The 23,742-nt window shown below is 48.7% G+C and overlaps 7 protein-coding genes across 7 annotated transcripts; 3 read left to right on the forward strand and 4 right to left on the reverse strand.

The window, feature by feature from the left end:
- Nucleotides 1-2,557: 2,557 nt before the first annotated feature.
- On the reverse strand, nucleotides 2,558-2,953 carry POX_f07407 (uncharacterized protein; the record flags this gene model as incomplete). Its single annotated transcript, XM_050116210.1, has 1 exon — nucleotides 2,558-2,953. The coding sequence occupies one exon, from the start codon at nucleotides 2,951-2,953 to the stop codon at nucleotides 2,558-2,560; it is 396 nt and encodes a 131-aa protein (XP_049966349.1).
- A 382-nt stretch (nucleotides 2,954-3,335) lies between these two features.
- On the reverse strand, nucleotides 3,336-3,862 carry POX_f07408 (uncharacterized protein; the record flags this gene model as incomplete). Its single annotated transcript, XM_050116211.1, has 2 exons — nucleotides 3,336-3,674; nucleotides 3,725-3,862. The coding sequence occupies 2 exons, from the start codon at nucleotides 3,860-3,862 to the stop codon at nucleotides 3,336-3,338; spliced, it is 477 nt and encodes a 158-aa protein (XP_049966350.1).
- Nucleotides 3,863-7,329: 3,467 nt separating this feature from the next.
- POX_f07409 (uncharacterized protein) lies at nucleotides 7,330-7,815 on the reverse strand (the record flags this gene model as incomplete). The annotated part of the gene is made up of 2 exons (XM_050116212.1): nucleotides 7,330-7,584; nucleotides 7,657-7,815. The coding sequence occupies 2 exons, from the start codon at nucleotides 7,813-7,815 to the stop codon at nucleotides 7,330-7,332; spliced, it is 414 nt and encodes a 137-aa protein (XP_049966351.1).
- Nucleotides 7,816-8,616: 801 nt separating this feature from the next.
- Nucleotides 8,617-9,436, forward strand: POX_f07410 (uncharacterized protein; the record flags this gene model as incomplete). The annotated part of the gene is made up of 2 exons (XM_050116213.1): nucleotides 8,617-8,787; nucleotides 8,861-9,436. 2 exons carry the CDS (start codon nucleotides 8,617-8,619, stop codon nucleotides 9,434-9,436), a joined length of 747 nt encoding a protein of 248 aa, XP_049966352.1.
- Nucleotides 9,437-13,034: 3,598 nt separating this feature from the next.
- On the reverse strand, nucleotides 13,035-13,373 carry POX_f07411 (uncharacterized protein; the record flags this gene model as incomplete). The annotated part of the gene is made up of 1 exon (XM_050116214.1): nucleotides 13,035-13,373. The coding sequence occupies one exon, from the start codon at nucleotides 13,371-13,373 to the stop codon at nucleotides 13,035-13,037; it is 339 nt and encodes a 112-aa protein (XP_049966353.1).
- A 3,269-nt stretch (nucleotides 13,374-16,642) lies between these two features.
- On the forward strand, nucleotides 16,643-17,224 carry POX_f07412 (uncharacterized protein; the record flags this gene model as incomplete). Its single annotated transcript, XM_050116215.1, has 1 exon — nucleotides 16,643-17,224. One exon carries the CDS (start codon nucleotides 16,643-16,645, stop codon nucleotides 17,222-17,224), a length of 582 nt encoding a protein of 193 aa, XP_049966354.1.
- A 4,373-nt stretch (nucleotides 17,225-21,597) lies between these two features.
- POX_f07413 (uncharacterized protein) lies at nucleotides 21,598-23,600 on the forward strand (the record flags this gene model as incomplete). The annotated part of the gene is made up of 4 exons (XM_050116216.1): nucleotides 21,598-21,645; nucleotides 21,702-22,093; nucleotides 22,148-23,006; nucleotides 23,055-23,600. The coding sequence occupies 4 exons, from the start codon at nucleotides 21,598-21,600 to the stop codon at nucleotides 23,598-23,600; spliced, it is 1,845 nt and encodes a 614-aa protein (XP_049966355.1).
- Nucleotides 23,601-23,742: the final 142 nt, after the last annotated feature.

Raw genomic sequence — 23,742 nt, forward strand, 5'->3', positions numbered from 1 at the left:
TTTATAGTTTTCCGCAGAAATGTGAGGTAGCACTGTGTAACTACGGGTTTAGCAAAGTAGGTAGAATTACATGACATTCATTGCTAAATTTGTTGTAGAAGAAGCTCCAAAGTCCCGGCGCTATATAGAGCTCTTCTTCGGTCGTGTTAGCCTTCGCTCGTTGAGCCCTACCACAAACGTAACCCTAGATTGAACGCTCTATTTCTAGTTATCTTCTTTGACAGATAATTACTCAATCTTCGGAAGTTCATTTTGAGCCGTTTTGACCATCTCGTGACCATCTTCCTTTAACCTCTCGTTGTCATTCTCCCTAAGCCAGAATGATCCAATATTCAAACTCATGTCCCTCGCCTTCCATCCCTCGTTAAATCCTTATCGAATTGCCCTTCGCCATACATCAGCGTAGGCGTCTTTCCAATTCTCAATAAACTCTTCTGCTTCTTGCTTAGTGCTAAAACATTCTTGGCACGCGGTGGTTCCATTAATCGCCTCTTTCGCATCCCTATATTATGTGAGTTATCTATGTTGGACTATCAAAATAAGGAGGCTTACTCCCAAGAAGTGAACACTCTAGTAGTCTTGCCACCTGCAACGGCATAGTATTTGTCTTTTCGCAACGACACGATTTTGGTTTTAGCTGATTTCTTAACAAATATATCAACGTCCTCGAAGCCTCTATCTTTTATTGCCTTGCAAGCATCCTCGAGTGTGTCCCACTTCTTATGCTCGGCGCCTTCGTATTCTATGACTCTTAGGTGCGCTTAACTCCTAGGCAAGTAGCATATTAGTGCATCAAACGTCTCTTGCCAAGTTAGATCCAATCCTACTAAGATGAATATATAGTAGGCTTGTCAACACGACCTTTGTAGACCGCATAGAACTTATCGCTTTTGCTAACTGGTGGAGCCATAGGCGTATTACTTCGATAATTGCTTGTCTTAAAGCGTCAAATCCTATGCACTGTGAGAGAAAAGAAACTTCAAGAGTATAGCAACAGTCCTGATATCATATAAACAAGATTTGGGGCATATATATAGTTATCTCAAGGGCGGCTGACGGCATTTGGCTACATTTAGCTTGTGAATGTTCGATGAGCTGGCTTTATGTGTCACGACCTACTGGTGGCCCGAAATAGAACCCCTTAAGGCGTACCTACGGCGCTATTGGCTTAGACAACTCCATAAGAGCCACGTTGCAAAGTTTTGTGGTCGAGAGTATTTTACAAGAACTCATAAACGAAAGCAGGAAAATATGTTTTCGTATACTGTATAAATTCGTGCACAGGGAAGTTGAGCGACAAGACTACACGTGTTGAAATCCTTCTTATTACGCGATATATATCTTTAAGCTCGATACATCATCTGCCTAGCAGGTTTATCGAGCGCTTAGGTGACTGAACCCTGTACTTCACTCACCGAAGTTCAATCACCTTACCCCTCACTCCTTCACCCCCTCGTTATGTCATGCTAAGTAATCAATATCACTACATCCTTGATGCTGAACTGGATCAAGACATTTCCACGCTAGCGGAAGAGCCATCCCAATACCCATTAATCTTCGTGAGTTATTGAACATATACATTCTCCACGATGTGCTTTGATGCTATATACTAGAAGAGGTCCCCGGTATATGTTGTAGCCAGCTGCCTATACCATAGATAATCCCCCACTCTGGATCATATCGTGGTTAAGCTCATGCTCTAGGGTAGCTTTGCGCCATCTCGGTTCGATTTCTCGTGATTAATTGTTAAGAGACGACGTCCTTCGGAGGGCTTGAGGGTAAGAGACATCAGATATATTCAATTTAAGCAGTACATAAAGTGCCGTATAATCTCGTAAAAAGCAATACATGCCCAACTAACAGGGTACTACGGATAAGTCCCCAATATAGACTAGTGTGTTTTGGCAGTGGGGCTGGATAATTAATCGAAGCTTTCAGGTGGTGGCACCAGTTTCGGGCGTACCTAACAATCTTTTAAGACTTCTTCGATTTTCAAGCCTGCGTACCGAAAATGACCTCTAGCACTCTCTTCTTTTGCACCGACCACATCAATACACCATCCAAGAAAGGCATCAAAGCCTTGATCGGGGTCTACTTCATAATAACTCCAGTTGCGTTTGATAAAGGCTTTGAGCTTAGCGAAAAACTCTTCAATCGGATTCAAGTCCGGCGAGTAGGGTGGTAGATAGACCAATTTTACCCCTGCGTCCACACATATCTGCGCCATCCGCTCTGAATAATGAAACGATGCATTATCCATAACCAGAACGGATTTAGGTTCGGGCCATCTTCCACAGTGCTAAAGAAGCTGCGCTATGAAGTCCTCGAACACTGTGGCATCCGTGGACCCGCGGAAGACACGTAAGAAAACGATTCCATCCTGGGAATAGGCAGGCAGTATTTAATATCGCTAGTCGCGATAAAATTGTGACACTTGCATAGGGGACACACTAAATGGTGACTAGCCTGTCCGTCTGAATCCAACCCTTTTATCACATCCGGATTCATCAACGTAAACCAGCTGATACGACTGAAAATCCGATAAATTATGCAGATACTATTCTCGCGAATCGGCATCTCGCTCCCTCGCTTGCTGCCGAGTGCTCTTTTTAGACCAACTTTTGGCAACAAGGGCTCGTCTGATGCTGGAGGTTGTGACTAGGGTGCGGAATTCATCCCAGAGGAAAACAGCCATCTCATCGAGGTATAAACCAGGCTTTTCAGACAGGTGTTCGCAGAGGGCTTCGATCATCAGTGGTGTCACAGTCCGTCTCCGTCCTATTCGAGTTGGGGGTGCGTGCACACTACCAAATTGTCGCAAGTTTGCGCGAATATTTATAATCGTAGCCTGGCTGCACTCTGCTTCTTCGGCTATTTTAGATGTGCCAAGTGACTGGCTCTCTATTATGTCGCGGATGAGATGCAGCTTGGATGGTGGAAGTCTCGGTGCCATTTTGTGAGGTCAATTATGACATTCTAGGGAGATAGACGGGTGAAGATGCCTCCTGCTTGAGGTGGGTGGTATGGCAGAGAATTACGATTGTATGGCATTTACGAGTAAGATACACAAGGCAAGGTCCCACCTTGGTCATGTAAAATACAATGTCTATTCTTGGAAATTATAGATCGACCACCATTCCAAATGTGCACTAGTGTGTTTCAGATTAGGGTTCGCAAATCAAATCGCAAGAGTGTGGAGTTAAAACTGATTTCGAATTCTACTGTAAAGTATTCACCCCGCCTCTGCGTTTTCTAACACACGTCTCCCACCTAGTAAATCGCTCTATGGAAATGCGTTGCAATACTCGCGCCCAGTCTTCCGTTAGCGCCGTCGATCAACGGGTGATCCACGGGACTCGCAGTGATTTGAGCACCTTGACCACTGCCTCCTGCACGGAATCGAATGCTTCTTGGCGGTCCCACAACACCAGCTCCCGGTCGGTGCAAGCCTGGTACAATCGATTATTCGCGTGGATTAGCCAAGCGTTCTCGGCTTGTAGCCGTTGCTGCTCCTCCTCCAAACGGATCTTATGCGCCGAATCGATCACGTAAGACTCCCACAGGAAAAGATAGAGATCAAGGAATTCTATTGTCGTGGACGCAAGACGAGGATTCTCGTCTAGAATTCGTTTCATTTCTTCTATAAGAGACAGTTTCATGCCACGAGGTACTGCCTACGTCCCGTTAGTGGCTTCAGGAATTATACTTCACGGAAAGATCTTACCCTGATTCGGTATAGAGCACACAGCGTCTTGTCTCTAGTTTGCTGCTCATTTGTGACTTGGGAGTCGTTTGCTTCAGAGTCGTCTCGTCTTCTCTTGCACGGGCGGTCGCCTCTAGCGACCGAGGCAGGGGCATCCATCGTATGATTATTTGCATATAAGCCTGGTCGAGTAGTATGAAATAGCTAGGTTTGTGACTACCCCGACCGCTTTATATTCTTGCTCAAGAGGTCTACCTAGTCGATCGCTAGGAGGTAGTAGCCTGTCTACGTAGTGGTTTACCGGAATTCCACCGGTTGTGGATACTCATAGTTATTAGATAGTCCCGCACATACGGATGTTCAACGGAAAACCTCAACGTAATTACATAACTCTGTAGGTACAATTATTTGCTCAGTTTGAGGATGTGTATTGTACAACCCACGTTTAACGTGCGAGGCTAGTTGGAATAAAAGGTAGCGTTGTAAATTTGAGGGCTTATAACCGTCTACGAAAGAGTTGACTATTCTACTGTTAAAGACGGGTAGGGGGGATGTTTCGATCGAAATAGTATTCATCAGTGAAAAGACCTTGGGCGTGGTTACTGAATAACCGTTAGCAGCCAGGCTACTATCAAGAATCGTAAGGCGACTCTATTAAGCCACTACCCGGGCATGCGGCAAGGAAGCGGGCGCTATCGCCTAAGAAGCCTCCCTAGGTATCCAAATCCATTAACTCGATCGGTACGAAGTCTCGACATGCACCGTGAGTTTGAGATCCCTTCAACGGGTCTCGACGGCGAACCAAGAAGCGCTAGGCTTCGTAGCGATCGTCGTGCGAGAAATCTCCCAACACCAGCACCTTCAGAGACGGTATACCCTCCGGGCCGAATGCCCAGGTTGCGAACGATACAAACTCTATGGCCTCGGCTAAGTACGGAAGAAGTTTGCTTGTTTGAAGGGAGGCTCTGTGAGTCGAGCGGGACAGGTAGTAGGTGACTAGGTTATCGCAAACGTCGGGCGTGCGAACGCCAGAAGAGCTTGGCTACTCTGTTTCCGATAGAAGGGCTCTGATCGCTCGTGCGAGGTTTTGGTACAGTCTCTTAGGTCCGCTAAACCGTAGATGCAATAGCTATAGCTAGGATCCTTCCCGAACTGACTCAAAACATAATTGCTATTGCTATTAATATATTACTTCCGGGTAATTCTAATAGAAGCGACTCACGGCAGCTCTCGAACACATTAATAGGGCTAAGGAGGTGACTTGGCGCTAGTCAATCACGCGACCCAAGTCCCCGACCCAGCCTAGGATAAAATCCCGGTCTTCCTCAAATAGTCCACTGTTATCTATTGGCGCTAGTTGCCGTTCATAATATATAAATAACTCTAGAGTAGCATAATGCGCATGCACGCCTTCCATAAAGGCTGATCCCAGGGGTGGGAAATTCGATATATGCAAATAAAGCTTCCGTAGCCCATAGAAGGACTGGAGAAACTTACTGATGGCATTTGTATGTCTGTCGTTGTCTTGGAGGAAATCGAAACAACCCTCCAAAGAGTCGAGCTGTATTTTGCTTAGCGCCTTTGATAACAAAACAAGTAAGCAAAGCTGGTTAGGGCAATGGCGCAAACTCAAGGAGCGGAGAGTGTCGAATGTGAAGTATTCCTCGGATAGGAAACATGTCGGTAGTGTGATTTGCGACAAAGATAGTTCTGTGAGGCTAGGAAAAGCCATGAACCTAGGCATATAGGTGACTCTATCACCTAACTGCCCTAGCCTGATAAGGTGGTCCCAAGAGAGGTGGCTTGCAAAGGCAGATGCAGAAAACTCAACAGACAGAGTATGGAGGTGCGAATGATTAGAGCGAAGGCACCGCCGCAGTTATTCTACCTCTTCTCTATGCCGGATTCCGTTCCACTTCAAATCCTGCACACTACGGAGCTGTGACATCGCTCCGAGGCCGTGTTGGGCATGGAAGCAGGTGCCGTCCCTAAGGAGGTCCAGATGCTCGACATACGGCTAGTACCGACTAAGGTATCCGTCAGGGCCGAAAATACTTTTAGGGACACATGTACCGAGTCGCCATCTGCGATTAGTCAGTTTCACTGGGATTGATGAGCACGAACGAAAACTGACTCTATAGTCGATCAATCGGCTGCTGTCTGACTCATATTCCGAGATAGGTGCCGAAGTTGATGGTGTCCAGAGGTGCCTTCAACCATGACCGAACCTGAATTTTTGATGACAACTTCAAAAACTGAAAGATGACAGTTCTGCTTTCACCTGCATGATACTCCCAGGCATCATGATCGCAAGAAAGTAGACAGGTGAAGACACTGGTGAAGACTCTAAGCACGAAACGCAAAGCAGATCGAGGTACTTTACTGGGTAATTAGAGCCATCGGTCACACCCCACCAATCAATTTCTTCCATGAGGTTCAAGAATTGCCATCTTCAAACCACCTTACTATCGACAAAGACCACGATTCAGGAAGCTGCACGATTCACGCTACTAGTTGTACTTGGATGCAAAGTTTGATTTTGGTGCGTTCCATTAGTCTTGACTTCGCGTTATCTATGCGGCACTACAGTTCGTAATCTAATCACCTCATGGAAGTAGTCCCACATCAGAGATGTACAATACTAACTAGAACAGAAAAAGGACTATGGGTGGCAGAATAAATTCATTACAGGCTGTGAGTACCGTATGCAAATCATCGATTTTGGTAGGTCTTCGCTTCCCGTGCTCAGCAGTAGCGCCGGTACTAGTCCTCAGCATCACGCAGAGGTGCCTACCATGGCAGAGGTGTCACTTTTACGAGGTTGACACCCTCGGCATGTGTTTGCTGGTCAAGGTACACATGCGCCCTCCGCCAGGAACCCGTAGGCGCCCTTGAGGCTTTGCTTGTTGATGACGGGGTTGCACCTTACCCCGGCTATTATTTTACGAGGTCGTCGCCCTCAGGTTAAGTGCTTTTTGGTAACAGGGTGTGCTCCCACGGTAGCATTGTTAATGAGGTTGACACCCTCGGGATGACTTCATACAACACGGGTATCACGTCGTGAGGGAGATGTGCAAGTAGTCCGTGACACTGTGGTTTATGGACAAGGAGCGCAGTCCTAGTTCTCAAAAGGCTGGGGCTTTAGGCACCTTTTATAATCGTCACTACTGTAGGCAGAGAGCCCCAGTGCGCTAGATAATCTCAGCCCCCAAGGGGCTGGGGTGACTGTGGAGACCGTTGAACGTCCCTCAGTCGCAGTCCCAGTCGCCCTTGGTTGACCGCATGTGTGGCGAGAATGCCCTCGGATACAACCCGATTGCTTTAGCGGAGTCTCTATCTTGTCCAGTGGTAAAGAACATTTAAAGTCGCTCTATCTTTACGCAGCGAGTACACGCCGTGAGTACTTCAGAGCGACCTCAATGAGGAGACAACTGCTATGGAAAGATCTTTTGAGATAGATGGTATTGTTTGACCCGACTATAATGTCCTTCCCCTATTGTCCTTCACAGGGTCTGTCTGTTGAACGAGCCGACTAGACTGGTCGGTCAACAATCCGCGAAGAGCTGAGGCTATGGAGATGATTTGTGTATGAGCTTGAGATAAAGAGCTTATCATTCTTTCATCTCTCACCCGATAACTCGCACTGGCCCTCTCAAATTGTGCGCGCAAAAGACTTGCTCGAGGGACAACTGTCGGTTCTTCCCCTTTAGTTCTTCGTACCGAGTGCGAAGCCTGTCTTCAACGGCTTTGGTGCGGGAACTGCGGCGTCCTGCCTTCAGTGTACGTAGTTTCCTCAGGGGTTGACGCCTCAGGGTGCCCTTAGCGTTTGAGGTTACCTGCTCGTCTGGCTGAGTATGATATGACCTTTGAGGGTCAGATGTCTGGAGGGATCACAGTTAGCGGTGATAGACGTGGAAATGGGGCTTCAACGCTCTACAGTAATTCCAACGTACTTGGGATATGCACTCGCATGGTTCTGGAGAAAGAAATGGAGGCCACTGATCTCGGTGACTGAAAGAGGACATGTAATTTTTTGAATCCTTTTGAATGATGGGACGATGGGTCAAGGTTGTAGCCGCCAGTGGACGGTGCAAAGACTCCTCTCGCGTCATCCGGTGCCTCGTTGATTAGAGACACGATGATGTGAACTATCCGAAAATTTCAGAAAACCGAGGACTTAGCAAGATATTGGACCATATCGTGAGGGGCAAGTCCGGTGAGTGGTCGAACGCCTGGGAACCATCCCGGTTGTTTTGTCGAGATGCTAAAGTACGGCCTTCGCGTGACCTATGTTGGGTTGTAAGTGCTCCGTTGGGTCCGAGGTGAATGCAGTGGCCAGAAATTCAGAGGTAATTTGCCAAAAGTTCCTTTCCTCGGCCCATGGTAGGGTACATTTTCGTTTCACCCATCCTGTGTGTTGTTTATGCGGCCTCGGATCTCCCAAAACGCCACCACTTGCGCGATTTGTCGTCTAGAGGGTAGATTCGGAGCTAGCATTGAGCGATCCTAGCCGTTTCCGAGCTGTGGAGATTGGGCAACGAGCTTCTCTAAAAGGATAAGTGAACGGCAGGCAGAATTATGCGGTACGATGGTAATAATGATAATAACAACCAACTCCAACGGTTGGAAAAACACGAATCTAGACCTCCTGCGGCTTGTGGGTCCCAAGCCTTACCCCGAGTTGTGGAGGCGTTGAAAGAGTGGAGCGTTGAAATCCGCTTTAGCCTCACCAACGTCGGGCCGGAGAACTCCAACTTCAACGATGTTCAGGAGAGCTGGAACGATGGTTAAAGAAACACGTTTAAGCTTGAGTCCTTCCGCTGTGCTAGTATATTCTCTCTCCAATCTAAGGATTTGAATCTCAGGTTTCCCGTTGAAGGGGGAAAAATCCGCTCCCAGCCGGTCGATCCAGCATGGCAAAAGCTTCATCCTCGCGCAAGCCAACGATCCCAGCCCCTCCGGTCTCCACAAAGAGCGGCTCCATTTCTAGCAATGCTGCCAGCCGAGTTACACGTTCTGCGCCTACCGGGGCAGCTTCCAGAGGTCCGTCCTCGTCTGGTGTGGCAAAGCTCCAAAAATTGGCAGTAGGTAACAGCTTCCTCTTCATGTTCCAAAATGGCTACCACGGTGTCTAACTGGAAAACTGGAAACTACTAGAACGCCTCCAGAGGGAAAGGATCGTCGACCGACGAGTTCTATCAGAAATGCATAGAGCTCCTCGCAGAGGCCGATGAGACCTCAAGAAGACAGCAAACCGATATGGAGCAAGAACGTCTCGAGGCATCGCAGAATTTGCAGCGACTGCGTGATGATGCAAGCCACATGAAGAGCCAAATCAACCGGCTCATGGCCCAGGAGAAGAAGACTCTGGATGAGAAAAGTGAATTGGGCAAGCAGCTACTCCAGATGAAGCAGGCCTTGGATGCAGCTAGTACCACCAATCAGCACCAGGTTGCGTGGAATGAGCTTTATCCGGTGATACAACAAGCACAAAGCAGTGTACTCGCGACGGCCAGTGAGGTCGGCAGAATGCTTGAAATTTTCCAAAATAAGCAAAATGGCCTGTATTTGCCGGACTCGACGTTGTATCAGGATGCCTGGCCGAGCTCGGCCGCTCCGCTTTCAGGGTCGGGTTCGAGTTCCCTTCCATCGCATGCTGTGCTGCCAGCCCACCCATCCTTGGGTACGTCCAATACACCATCTCAATTCGGGCATTGCGGCTTGGTACCGTGATTTGTTCAAACATTTCGAAAGAATCAACTATATTCCTCTCTTTGCCTCGGGCTCCAGCTGTTTGGTTCTAACAGACTGTTGAGCAGCTTGCCCTCCGATTGAACATGTGAGGAAGCCTATGTATCATCCGAGTTCAACGTACTTTCCCCCGGCATCCATAGTCCAGTACTCTGAATATGCCTATATACGAATAGGAAACTTTAAAACTCTCCAAGCATTGATCTGTGCTCCATAACCCGCAGCGAAATAGGGTTAGAGCTAGGAATTTCCGGGCCGGTGGACTGCATCTACATAGTGATTTGAAAATTTAGCGAGGCGATATTCTACCCTGCGCGACTCCGACGGGCAGTTTTGGGGACTGGGGTTGAATACTCAACCGCCTGAAACTGAATATCGAGCCTGCTGGTCGAAGGTAAGAGATCGTGACTAGTATTCCAACATTCAGCTTCTGTCGTATTCGGGTAAATTGACAATCGCCATCAGGTGTGGTGATTAGAGAGGCCTATACTCGGAGTAATCGGAAAGAGCGTAAGTCTACTCCGTAGCCGAGGTCGGTTTGCATCATTGAATGTGCCGAGACCAATAGCGGGCCATCGGCGGCAGAGCATGTGAGTGCGAACCTTGGCGATCCTACAGCTTTTGAGACTAAATGGCAAACCTCGCAAGGATGACTGGCGCCAACGTCTAATGGTTAAACAGGAAGGTTGATTAAAATCAGCCAAAACCACCTGTGGAGATGGGTTGGAAAGTTCTTGTTTTTCTTGTTAACTGGGTTAAGAACAGGGGCCGGAGGGAGACGCGCGCTGGGTGGGATTGAGTGTGCAATTTGCTATGCTTTCAGTTTCCGAAACTGGGCGCGTCCACTGTGTTTTCAAGTTCCAACCGAAGGCGAAGCGACCGTCAGTGACTGAGAGCATACGTAACTCAAGACCTCGTATCGATTAATCTTACCGACCGTACCTGACCAGGATGCACGACCCTTATGTCTTGCAGCGAGCTGTTGATCACGTGGGGTGAATGTACAGCTAATGAGATGGGCTTGGAGGCATTGATGTTGATCAGTGTCTCTGGCTGGCCATCCCGCCAGACTAGTCCGAAAAGAGTGGAAGTCTGGCCAAGGTGGCCCCCAGGTGGGGCGATCGAAATGGGCCAGAAGCTTGCCGCGCGGCACCCACAGCGCTTTTGCCCTGGCTTCCTTCGTGGCTCATCCTGGCTGTTTGACCCACTCCCCAAACTACAAATTCTTTTATGGTTCAGCAATTTCCAAGGCCAACCGGCAATCACCGCGGTTCGCGAGACTGATATGTCATTACAGGGTTAAGAGTTCGAGTGGAGATAGTGATATGAAACCGGGCCAATCCCACATGGCATAGAGACAAGGGTTTCGAGGAAGGAAGGGGCAAATGCGACTCTCCGTAAGGATGAGCGGGGACCAGAATCCTGGAAGTACCGTGGCGCACCCAGCGCTATGCGACTCTCAATGATCTGGAATGTGAGAACCACTCGGAAGACTAAGAGGGCATTTCGGGGTTAGCCGCCTCTGATACGGAGCTCTGTGTTTGTAGAAACTAAATCCTCAAGCTGCTCGTCACCAAACACCTTGCGTCCAACATGTTTACCCCATCATGGCTAGCGGAACAGTTTGCTAGCAGCAAATGATCCAGCGTTGGTCTCTCGAGACAATCTCTTAAGGCTTAATTTCTTATCTGCAGGAGTATCTCGCGAGGGGGTGTATTCGGTAGCGTCAACCGTGTCAATGACTGCACGCGAGCTAAGCCTCAGGTCGTAGAGTATACCGCTTTTGTTTTTGCTGGTCTCAAGTCTAAACTTGGTACGGCTCACGGATGACAGCTCCCGGCGGGACCGAGGATGCACCGTTATCAGTTCAGATCTACGCACATCCCATATGATCGCAAAGGCATAGCTAGGTACAGTGGACCCAGCCACAAGGTGATGGCGTTAAAACGCCACCAACTATCGGCTCTGCTCGGGACTGATGCGTGTACAGGAGCCTCTTACGTCGCGCAAGCTTGAGCTAGTATCGCCGTATTTCGGTCCACTGGAGCTGATTATGTTTGCTCCACGAACACGGACCCTTCGAAACGATAGACGCCAGTCTTGGTTTGGCAGGAGTCTGCCGTAAAGCCGCTTTCTCTCGCCACTAAGGACGTTCGCATCGTAAGACTTGAATGGCCTCATGATCGATTATCAACAAGCTACCTTGCAATATCACTTAACCTCTCCTGGAAAACATCCAAGGCAGCCCGGGTAACTTGATTTCAAGCATTTTCATATCCATGGATAGATATCTCCTCGCAACAAGTGAGGCTTCTTGTATGTTCCTTCCTCCTCAAGTTCAACAGTGAATTTAGGAACCACAGAAGCCGTAAATGGCTGCCTGTCCCACGGGGAACCCCGAGGACAGCCACCCTGGAGATGAGACGCTGTTCATTTATTTCCCTCAGCCAATCATAATTCCAGTGGTAGTGAGAAACGATCAAACAGCTCCTGGAAATCTATCCTGTCCACTCCACGGACCCGCCTGATACTCGGCTCCTATTGGCTAAGAACTTTGCATGGAGCCCGGATCACCCACCACACCAATCCTATTACAGGGGGCGGCGATGCGCCGACCATCATGATGTTCTTGCAGTAGGCCAAAAGAGAGCGATTTTTTCGTATCGTCTGGAGAGCGTCCGTCTCTTCCTTGACAGGCAGTACTACTGCTCCGGCGCGATTCCCAAATTGAACGACAGCTTTAGGTCGTTCTGGATGCGTTGCCATATTCGGAGCTCTATGCCTACAGAAAATTACGTGGAAAAACTTCGGTTTGTTAAATTTAAGAATTTGATTACTGATCCTTCTAATCTCTGAGCCGTCTCCGATGCTAACAGCGCTTGGGCAAACACGTTCAGCGATCGTCCAAGCGTCATGCACCCCGACTTATCTGACATGCTTTGGTAGCTTTGAGATCTTTTTGGCCACCTCGGCGCATGCTATCCTTTCATTGATCGTTAAGGCAGTGCAGGCAAGGTGAGGCACGTATTACTCAACGAGAACTAACGTGCTGCGGTAGTACCCTGGACTGACAAATATTGTCTACTCTGTTGGCCATGGTTATGTTCTCATTTCTTAGTCTTCTTCAATCCGCAAGATACCTTTGCTTCCATGGCAAAACCCCGAGCACTGAGGCACCCCATGTCTGTGCAGTACTTTGTCGTCTGTCACGCAAGGTAAAGATTGAAGTTCCTTCTAGAATTTTCGATATCGTATGCCCTAGTTGTTTACATACATCGGACGCAAGATTGGCTACTCTACATATTAGCCGTGGTTATGTTCTCATTTCCCAGTCTTTTTAAATCCGCGAGACACCTTTTCTTCCATGGCAAAAACCCGAGCACTTAGGTCCCCCACATCAGTGCACGATTTTGTTATCAGCTGTCGCAGCTCCGTGAGTTGTCGCTGGAAGTGGTTATTCCACTCTTTTTGATTGTCCAGCGACTCTTGTGAATACCTATTCGCTTCATCAGTGCTCTCATACCGTCGCCAATGATTGGATTACGCACTCTTGCCGCTTTAATAAACTAATAGATATAACTTAGCGGTCTGCGATGTACGTTTGATTCATGGAAAATTGAGGGACATCATACTCTGCCATTCCGACCAGAGCCAGTTCATCGGCCGTAGCTGAGGCTAGCACGCCTTGGGGAAGTCCACTGGAGTTTTGTCGATCTTCTGTTTCTTCGGCAGCTGAGCTATTTCCCGCATCCGGTTCTGGCGAGAAACCCAGTTGATGAGGCTCATCCTCACCAGCGGATTCTGGATCTGATCCCTGGTCGCTCCAAATGCTGGTCCTCAGGGATTCCGGTCGGAAAGCCTCCTTGAAACGGTCTGCGTATCCTCCATCCGTTCGGACCCGTTTCTTAAGACCGATCATTCTGCGTTTGGTCCAGGAAATGGACGAGTGAGATAGTTATAAAGATGTAGAACGACGAAGACAAGGAATGCTCTTATCTTTATAACAGTCGCATGAGAGGCCGGCGTAGTCAAAAGTACCAAAATCCCTGAGGCGCTAATTATGCAGCTAAGATGATCTGAGAAAGCCCCCTCGAGGTACACGTAACAGGAGATGCAACTGGATCTTTTATCCGCGATGGCTACAAGCCTACAGCTTCAGTGCTTCTTGTACTTCTCAAACTATAGCCCATAGCATTATCAGGGGCCGACGAGACTCGAGCAAAGGATCCAAATCTAGATGTGCAGACCGACGACCACGTTCACATTTCACCGGTATTTTCGCCACTGAGTTACCCCGGTGTAACGAAGGGAACTGTCCTGGCAGTAAATGGCACGGTGTGGGGCCTTTCAGGCAATTTCCGAAGACTCTCATCAACGAGACCGTTGTCCTAGCGATGTCGCATTTCCACCAGGACGGCCCTGAATCCTTCCGCTATACGTTTGCTCTCCTACGTTTGTATTTTGGTATGGCTTACGGATGAGAGTTTCCGGTGGAGGTGGTGATGGACAGTCGCCAATTCAGATCAGCGCGTACCCCGATCGCCAACGCGTCAAGCGCCCAGGCTCCGGCTCTACTTAGAACCAGTCCGTGCACATGATCTTCCAACGTCCCGCAACCTTGAGCTAGCACCGCGGTAGTTCCGTCCATCCGTCTACGAGAGCTAATTCGGTTAGCTGCATGAACACGAACGGCTCGAAAGGTAGGGCGCCAATTTTATTTCGGAGCATTGCCGTCAAAACGCTCTGCTTATACACAAATGCAGCCGCATCAGAGAGCAACGGCGGCTGGAAAGAGGGCCAATCCCTGATATTCAAAGTGCATCCGAATGACAAAGACAAACGATTCTAGCGAAATGCACTTATCCGCATTAACGGTGATATTGCCAAGGGCGACGATTCTTTTTCGCACGGCGAGGCTTTTCTGCCTCGTTTGTGGTGATTTTAGAGTAAAGAGCTGTAATGCCCACGTGTACACTACTGGCTGGTTTGATCGGGCGATTCTAGACAGGGGTCCATGGGGAAACTCCGAAGGCACCCACCTCGGAAATGAAATGAAGTTGAATTTATTCAACGCAGCCAATCATAACTCTAGCGAAAAATGAAGTATGATCGACCGGCTCAGTGGAGGCGGGGGCCAACCCCGTCAAAGAAAGGATCGGCGATCGTCATGATTCGCAGGCTACTTTAGCGCCGCTTAGCCCTCCTTCTACTGGCTAAGAGCTTTTTGTGAAGCCAGGATCACCGGCACAGCGAGAAAATCTTTCTCACCATACCCGGCAGCAAAATACCCATGAATTTGTGCATTGCCGTCCTCAAATAAAAGAAGAAAAAAAAGTGTGTGAGAGAAAATTTTCGTATCAAGTGGCCTTAGCTTCGAGCCTGGTCGTTGAAGCAAATGTCGATCGACAGCGATGCTCTACAGTTATACCTTCAGAGAGACTGGTACAAAAGTCCGAGGCGCAGTATGACCCTGTTGAAAGTACGAGAGCATAGTCTATTCTTCGACATCTCTTTCGAGGCTATATAATACCGCCCTCCATTTTTTTCTCACCGGGGCTATTGATTCTTTCAGTATTCTCTGGTGGTTTGGCGAGTTCCATGTGCTGGTCTTTTTCCCTCGTGTGATACTATCACCATGCCTCGAGAAAACACTGTCAGATGGTCTCGGACCGAAGAAAAGAACTTGCTTCCTTGGTTATCTCGTAATCAAATGTTGTCTTGGAAGGCGAGATCTCGGGCGTATTTCAAAGAACACGGCATCCTCCGCTCAGGGGAATCTCTGCGTGGAAAACAAAACGACCTTCGACGCAAGCTTCAACGTGCCGTGAGATACGGAGCAAGCCCCGCTACGCATGCGATACGACAATTTCAGCATCGAGAGCAGCCTGGGATATCCGGATTGGCGCCTTCGTTCCCCATTTGGGCACAGCGTACGCCCGAATTTAACGAACGACTGCTACTGGAATATTTTCGGTCAGCCGGCGACCCCAAGATTACTATGTTTGCAAGGAAGCAGCGACCATTTTCCGGTGAGATCAAGCCCAGACACAGAGATCTCATGGAGACTTACTCATGTCACTCTAGGATTAAATGAACGCCTCATGCCCCTCCAGCAATACCTACAGCCTGATCGCTCCGTTTTGCTCTGGAAAGCAATCCATGACCGGGTAGAAAGACACAGGGAGCACCATATGTGACGGAGAAGAGTTGAACCAAAGGTCACCGCCAAGGAAGCATCCACAGTTGTTCGATTGGCCCAGGGAATTTCCACCAGGGAATTTTCAATTTTTATTCACTGTGAAATATCTGTGTATTTTTTTACCTTTATGTTTTTTATTTTCTCATTTTCTAACTTCCGGTGGCGTATGCTACACGTTGTAGGGGTATCACGGTGCGCATGAAAACCAACGGTGGAGTTTATCAATAGTCACAACCAAATAGCCTGGCCGTGGGTCAAGCTCGGGCCAAGTTGTGGAGCTGGATCGTTCCGCGACGACATGACGCATTAGGTTCACGCGGTGCGCCCCGTTAATCCTGTGCCCATCACTTATCTCCGTTTCCAACCCCCGTTGAAAGGCGAAGCCTCAATAACGGCTCTACGCCAAGAAACCCTATGCCTCGGACAAACCCTCGAGGTTACAGGATGGAATTACGAGAAACAGCTCCACAAAAAGAACGCAACAACAAATGGAATTGATGGAAAGAATGATGAAAAGACTAAGATCGGCAGGCTACTGAAGCGGGGCTCACTTCCGGTGTTACCGCCCTCGTTAGTCAGCGGTCACCTGGTCCCGTAATTCTGCCAAATACATGAAACAAACGCAAAACCGCTCCTGCCGTCACACCGTCGTAGCCAGGGAGCCCCATGCAGGCCCATGGTTCTAACGGTTCATTTGACAGTCCGTGTTCGATGAGCGGTAGACTTGCTCCTCTATGTCAAGTGGAGCGACCGTTGATTAGCGATGGCGCTTCCTTCCCGACGTTAAATAGCCTGGGTAATAATAAAGAGGGTCCTGTTACTCGCACAACAAAAAAAGTCATGTTTTTTAACGCGCTCTGTCGCCACCACCATCGCCCCTGAGCCTGACTTGCAGCTACAGTAGCAGCAGCCGTTCTACCAGATTTTATTCACCCACGAGAAACTTTCCACAAGATCATTCGAAGTCCGTGATATCTCACGATTAGAAAATGCCGGCACATTACAGTGAGCAGGGCTCGGGACCAGCGTTGAATGCGGTGACAGACCGTATACGCCGGGAGTACTTTGAGCCATCTCGCAAGAGACTGCAATCCACTCTTGAGTTGCTTCAATCGCATCAGTATGTCTCGTTCCTTGCACCTTTTGTTGCACCGCTGGTGGGCCTTTTCGAGGTGCCTCTCGTGAGCGATGTTCAGGTCGAAAATTTGCACCATAACTTCAGCACACCCCAACCGAATCTTTTGAAAGCCTCGACGGGCAGAACGAGCCCTGTGCAATGGGCAGACATCGCCCGTCTGCATTCATATGACCCGGTCCCTCAAGAAGATGGGAGCTATCATATTCACATTCCAGGAGACAAGACGGTAGTAAAGCGGTCAAAATTCGATCATGACATGTTGATCAGCACGATTCCTCGCCAAATGATCGATCCAATGTCATACGCAAGCGACGTGAGCGCAGAGATCGATGTCATCCGGCTCGCCATGGCTCAGTTAGCACTGTGGAAAGATCTAGCGTCCCAATATTTGTTCTTACTCCACCGTGGACTTTTACTGGATAAACCGAGCTGACCGACCTGTAGATGTAGTAGAGAAAACTGTTGACGTGGTTCTTGTTAATCTATCCTACAAGCTGCGGGAATTGCAGGATCAGGTGACGGTGTTACATCTGAAGAATACCAGCCCACCACAATCTACCGATGGTCACGCCGCCGTGCCAGCTGTGCCTGCTGTGTCTTCTGTGCCTGTAACCCCTGTGTCTCCACACGTGTTCACGACCATCGTTCCGTCACGGGGAAAAAGCGCAAGAGTTGGTTCGAATCCGAGAATTCCAGTCAAGGCAAGTATAGTACTGTGGAGTTCCTACTGTAAAACACCGCTAGGCTCTAGCTTATGCCCTGAAACGACGTAGCGAGAGAAGTGAACTAATCAGCGTGCATGTACGTGTGCCTCCTGAATCGCTAGACATTGTATTGGAATCTGTTGGATAGGCAGATGCATAAAAATAGATGGTCAAGATAGCCATAAATCAAGCAGTGAAACACCCTAATATCAGAGGATCACTTTAGCAACCGCCCTGTTCTTAAGCCTCATCTTCCCCAAGCTGTTGAGGACCCTCCTGATAAAGTTGTAGGATCTCCCACAACCTATCACGGATCTGCTGATCAGAGAAGTCATGGTTACCATAGAGCAAATACCATATTTCTGGGCAAAGAGCAATCGGGAGTCTGACAGCGGAAGTTATGCTGGGTGCATTCGCTGCACAGGTGAGGGTAGCCGGACACGATGTCGCAGATGTTAAAGGAGGCCTGGTAAAGGAACATATTCGGTTGCGCAATCTCATGGAGGCACTGCCAGCACGGTAAGGGGTCGTTTATATCGTCCCACATGTAGATAAAGTTGTCTCCTGTATATGTCCGAGACATCTGTGGCTCAACTTTTAGCGTCTGTTATTAAGCCTTAAGCTGTGTCATACATACCTTGACGACCGCGATGTCTGAGCGAGTGAGAGAGTCGGCAAACGAAAGATGGGGGACATACGCAAAGCATGTAGGTCTAGTGGGTGAAGAGTCGTCGTGGGAGGTGTTACACTCAGGCGCGAAGATCTCAAATCGGCATGGCAGTATTCAACGAAGTATCAAGGCTGAAGAAGAAAAGGGGGAGAAGAAGGAAACACCTCAACAATGCATTTAAGGATGTCTCCTTCTTCCTTCATGCATTGTTACCTGATCTTTCACGTAATCTCATATTCCTCATCGTCTCAATCGTGACATGAGGAGTGTGTTGTTCCAGTGTGGGAGTAGAGGAGAAGGTGAGGTAAGAGTGAGCTCTAGATATTATATCCCAAGGACACGGCGTTCTCCAGCATTCATCCACTGCCCAGAAAAAACAAGAAATCTCCGATACTCCTATTATTTGATAATAAGCCTTTAGAAAGCGCTTGCCCTACCTCTATAGAGAAATTCTTCTACCCGAACTTTATAGAAGAAATAATAGACAACTGACTAGCCCATGAAACGACGCCAGTAACGGTCTTCTTCTAAGACATTTTATAAATATAACAAGAAAACTCTCAGGCATATATTCCAAGATGAACTGAAAGATCCTGTCACAGCTTAGGTACGAAGAGACAATATCAACATAGTACATAGCATTCAACGAAGAAACTAAGCATGGAGAAGGAAAGAGGGAGAGATAGATGGCGAGAGAACGGAGAACGAGACACGAGCTTAATACATGAGATTGGCAAAGATCCTGCCTGGGAATTTGAGTCACCTGTTACCCACTTTTAATTAAAATAAGATGGACACACCCCAGAAGATCCAAGTGATATCTTGGCAAAATGTGGGAATTTTGAGATTTCATCTCAGTGTCAGTAGCACGGACGTGTATACTCTTGCCGATGCAGCCGCTAGTGAGGCGACAAAGACGGTGAACAGCGCAGCGGAGAGTGTCTCAGGCATCGGCTGCAATACAGACCGCCGCCAGCCAAGCCCAGAGCCGCCTTGAGTCTATCGCCACTTAGCTGAAAGTAAGTGAATCTGCCAGCGTAATATTCAGTTGGACTTTGGGATTACTGCCAGGGACAGCCGAGTGATGCCCGGCCGAAAAACTGCACCAGACCAACGACGTCGTTTTCATTCGATTTGTTGGAGGACTTCAAATCTATCTCACTCGAGATGACCAACAAATTCAGAGCAAATACTGAGCCTCCCAGCCTTGACAAGGCGGACCGACACGTTCGCATCGCGGAGCGTAACACTAGAAAGGCAGTTCTGGATGCTCAGCCCCGTGCAAGTTCAACGGTTCCACGAGCGAATGGTCAACCGGTTTAGAATCACGGCGCGGGACGACATGGCAGGCAGAAAACCGGTCATCAACCGGGCAAAACTCCTCACAGGATGATTGAGCATCACAGGCCTGGTCAATCAAATCAAACTTCGACTCCTGCAGTTCCCGGAGGATTCTGTAGGCATGAACAGAGCTCTGACTTGGCAAATCCAATGCACGTGATTGCTGGTGCCGGAGCAATTCTTCCGATGCCTCCTCGATCAGCTCCTGTAGCCGTTTGAGTAGGCCGTAACGAGAACGGTAGTAAGCATTTTCGCCCTGTTGTCTACCGACCTGGCGGACGATTTCTACAATTTCATCTATTGCGAAGAGAACGAAAGGCGCAAGTGGACTCATAAGGCCTCTCGTTCATTCAAATAGACAAGCTAAATAGTTGTATTCACACCTACGGTGGAACGTAAGTTCAGCTTTACCGATGTATACTACTATCACTTGATGGGCTGATGTCCAACACGAGTTTATTCATAAGGCTGCGAAGTCACACTCCTCTTCACCCTTCTCCTTCCCTAGGGCTGGATCAGCCAGAATTGTCAGACGGTCAGAAGAAGGCTTTTAACGATTAAGCTAAATAGGGCCAAGAGGCCTCTAGCTAGGTCAATATAAAAGATTGTCAAGCGCTCAATTTTTGTTCAAGAAACCGTTGCTCCTAGCTAGCGGCAAAATGTCTAACACAGAAAGGGAGAATCTACGTAATAGCGTGGTCATCACGCTCATCGGCGTTTTTGGTATGTCATATTTTTCTCTTTTTACCGCCAAGTATCTGATATTCTATTTCCCTTCTACGCCTGCCGACATCGTGAAGGCGCTCTCCGTGATCTTCTTCGCGATTAGTGTAATTAGCTAGTATCTATTGTCTCTATCCTATCGACTAATTGCCGCCATCTAGAGGGATTATGCGGCTTGCTAGCAAAGGTCAGAGTTTGGAGGTGTCCTGCTTCTGATTTGGACTACTACTCTGCCTATCGTGGTTCTTTTGTTTCCCGCGCAGCCTTTCCTATAGTTAGGATATCTGGCTACGTTTAGTCTTGTTTTCGTGGGAAGCCTGGTGGATCTCTTAATATACGACCCTAGCTTTGCTTTAACGCGTGTACGTTTTCTGTATTACTGTACCTCGCTTGGGGTCCTAGCCTTGGTTCCGACCATCCACTCGTTCACGGAAACCACGAGTACTGCCCCCGAACTAGCAATTGCCTTTGGTCGCATGGCTGTGATGAATACAATGGGGGCCGTGTTTTACCTTCTTCGTCCCTTCGAGCGAACGCGTCTCGTATCCGGATGGCAGCCTAGCCTCTATGTGATGCACTTCGCCTTGGCTTATAGTGCTGCCGGATACTCTCAGGCTGTTCCGCAGAGTTCACTCTGAATTACGACTGACGCTCGTCTGCGATCTTGCCTGCGGTCTCTCAATCTTGGTGATTGACAGGCCTAGTGAATGTTCTTTACAGCTGGCCGTGGTTGAGACCTGGAGAATCACCACCATCGAGGTGGTTATTGTATTGCCTGTGTACAAAGTACCGGTGTTCAGCTCGCTGTAGAACAAATCCCACGCATGCGCCTGGACAGAGTGTTCTCTACGGTTGTTCTTGTTTCTTGATATAGTAGTGTATTCATCGACTCGTAAACAAGGGCTGCGTAAACAATCATGTAAACGGGCAAGAGGGTTTAGTGATTGGCTGGGAATCGTGGCCGACATTGAAGGATAGGCTTGACTGTTCACTGTCGAGTGAGGGTTCATTTGCATCCTGGGCTATCATTCCCTGGGTTTGGTTGATTCACTGAATAACAGTCAGCAGTTTGAATAGTCGAGCTTTGCTCCGTAGCTTGCCCGCGCGTGAATATGCGGCCTGACCGTTGACCGGGCTTCATCCATTGGTGGACGCCGTTCTTTCCGTTGAAATCGCACTTTCAACACATAGATCCGCTTTTTTCACTGCCGTGCTCAACCATCACTATGACCGCTGCAATCCTTAAGTGCAGGAGATGTCCACCTGGTATTACTGTCTATAGAGCCCAGCTAGCAAGAGTCAATATTCTTGAGAGACGGACTACTGCAATTTTGAACATCCCTCTAGCCACGTATTTGACGGTACAAAATGTTTGACACCCTGCCGAGCGAAATTCTCTATCATATCGCTGATTTTGTGAGTGATCCCATGCCTTAAAATTCCATTGCCCTGCTCCAGGCTCACAGAGTTAGTTACCACCCAACAGTGTATGCGCCGTGGGCCGGGTGTCCCGCCGGCTTCATGCCATATTTACTCCGATCGTTTACCAATCCATCACACTCCGTGCTACGAACGAATGGGCGCTCAATGTGCTCGACGTCGACTCTTTTTTCCTCCACCATGACTATGGCAGGGCGCAGGACTGCTTGAGACACACCAGGCATCTTTGCTTCCAAGCACCGATTCAATTGGTCCGTTTCAGTCGGTGCGCTTACTACAGTATCTTCCGGATGACTGGGATGGACGGATGCTCGCCTGATGCCATGAGCGAGGTAGTCGCTCACAAGCAATTCTTGAGGGACCTGGAGCTCCAAGTCTCGCGGATATTCTCATGCCTTAATCCGCATAGCCTTCGTACCTTCGAGTCAGTTCTTATATAGGCTTTTCCGGCACAGTGAAACTGACTATGTAATCGCAGATGGAAACTCGGCACATGTGTTCCCACCAGTATCTTTGAGGCCGACGGATATCTTGCTCGATACCAGCCACATATCGAACACTTGAACCTTCTTACGGATGGCACCTGTTTCCACGCCCGGCACGGTCTTGGAGGGCTGTCGCAGCTCCGAACCGTGAAAGATCTGAAGTGGGATGGTATCCAGCATCGAGAAGAGGTAGAATCACTGCGAGGGTTTCTTCGATGTAATCATTCGCATCTTGAAAGCCTCTCCGTTGGGTTTACCCCATCTGCATTTGCCAACTCCCTATCTTGGAACCATCTTGTCGGGCTAGGGCCGGGCGATGGAGTCTGCCGCACGCCGACGTCAATGACGTTCCCCAGCCTGACTCAATTATCTTTATCACAAATCACACTACCGTCGCATTTTCCATCTGATGAATGTTTCACATTCCACACGCTACGCTCCTTGAGTTTGCGCTACTGCCCTAACCAACTTCGCTTACTTCATTTGCTATCAAAGGAGCCAGACAAAATACAGCTCGACTCGTTGGAGAGTTGTTTTGATTTTTTGCAAGACGATCACCGACATGCCAATGCGATTAGTCAATTTCTTCTTTCCTTTAATGGGCTCCGCAATCTTTACTTGCATATGTCAAATTTCCCGCCTCTGGGTTCAGACTTCGTGGAAGGAATCCGTGCGCATCGAGCCACTCTGAAATGGCTTGTGTACCATGAGCGACAACTGGCGCCACTAGATGACAGTGGACTATTTGAGGAGGATCGCGATGTTAGCCCGAACTGGGTCGGCGAACTTGATCACGCGATTGATCAGCGCCAAGTTACCTTCCTGGCACTATCTATATGTCCGAGAGCTGCCGTGAGTCTTCCTTGTTCGGTCATCGAAATGCTGTATTAACAACGTTAGCGAACATGTCTCGAGCCAGCCCGAGAACACTCCCAGCTTCAACTCTTGCATCTACGGTTTAGCGGACCTGAGAGATTGCATCTTAACCTCGCTCAGGAAATCAGAGCACTCCTCTTGGAAATACAGCGGGCAAGTTCCGTTGGGGTTTGTGCGCCCGGCAGTTACTTCCAGGGCGACAACCTCGATACCCACGATCCATCTCGCTCAACCCACATAGCTTCCCTTCAGAGCAGCGCACTCCCGCACTTGGCCGAGGCAAAGGCATTCCTATCATTTGCAACCTGGGCATTCAGTCCGCAAGGAATACCGTCCTTGAAGGCGCTGGCATTCGGAGACTTCTCCCATGAAGATCGCTACGAAGCCCAACGCTTCTTGATTCGGCGTCGAGATCCGTCGAAGGAATCTCAAGCAACCAGTGAGTATCCCGATTTTGTACCGTTCGAAGTAGCGGATCTGGATACCTGGGAAGGCTTCCTGGGTGACGGCGCCCGTTTCCTTGCTGCATGCCCGGGTGGTGGTTTGATGGAGTCGCCTTACGATTTTTGATTATAGCTTTGGCGGGAATAGTTGTTGAGGAACCGCGATCAAACATTTTGAAAATGCCATTGCGGTGGAGATATTCTTATCTGCCTTAGCAGAGCGGTCAACTTTCGTAGATCGTTGTAAGCCACCAAATCATTTAAACCGG

Source organism: Penicillium oxalicum, chromosome VI (assembly GCF_001723175.1).
Source record: "Penicillium oxalicum strain HP7-1 chromosome VI, whole genome shotgun sequence".
Lineage (NCBI taxonomy): Eukaryota > Fungi > Ascomycota > Eurotiomycetes > Eurotiales > Aspergillaceae > Penicillium > Penicillium oxalicum.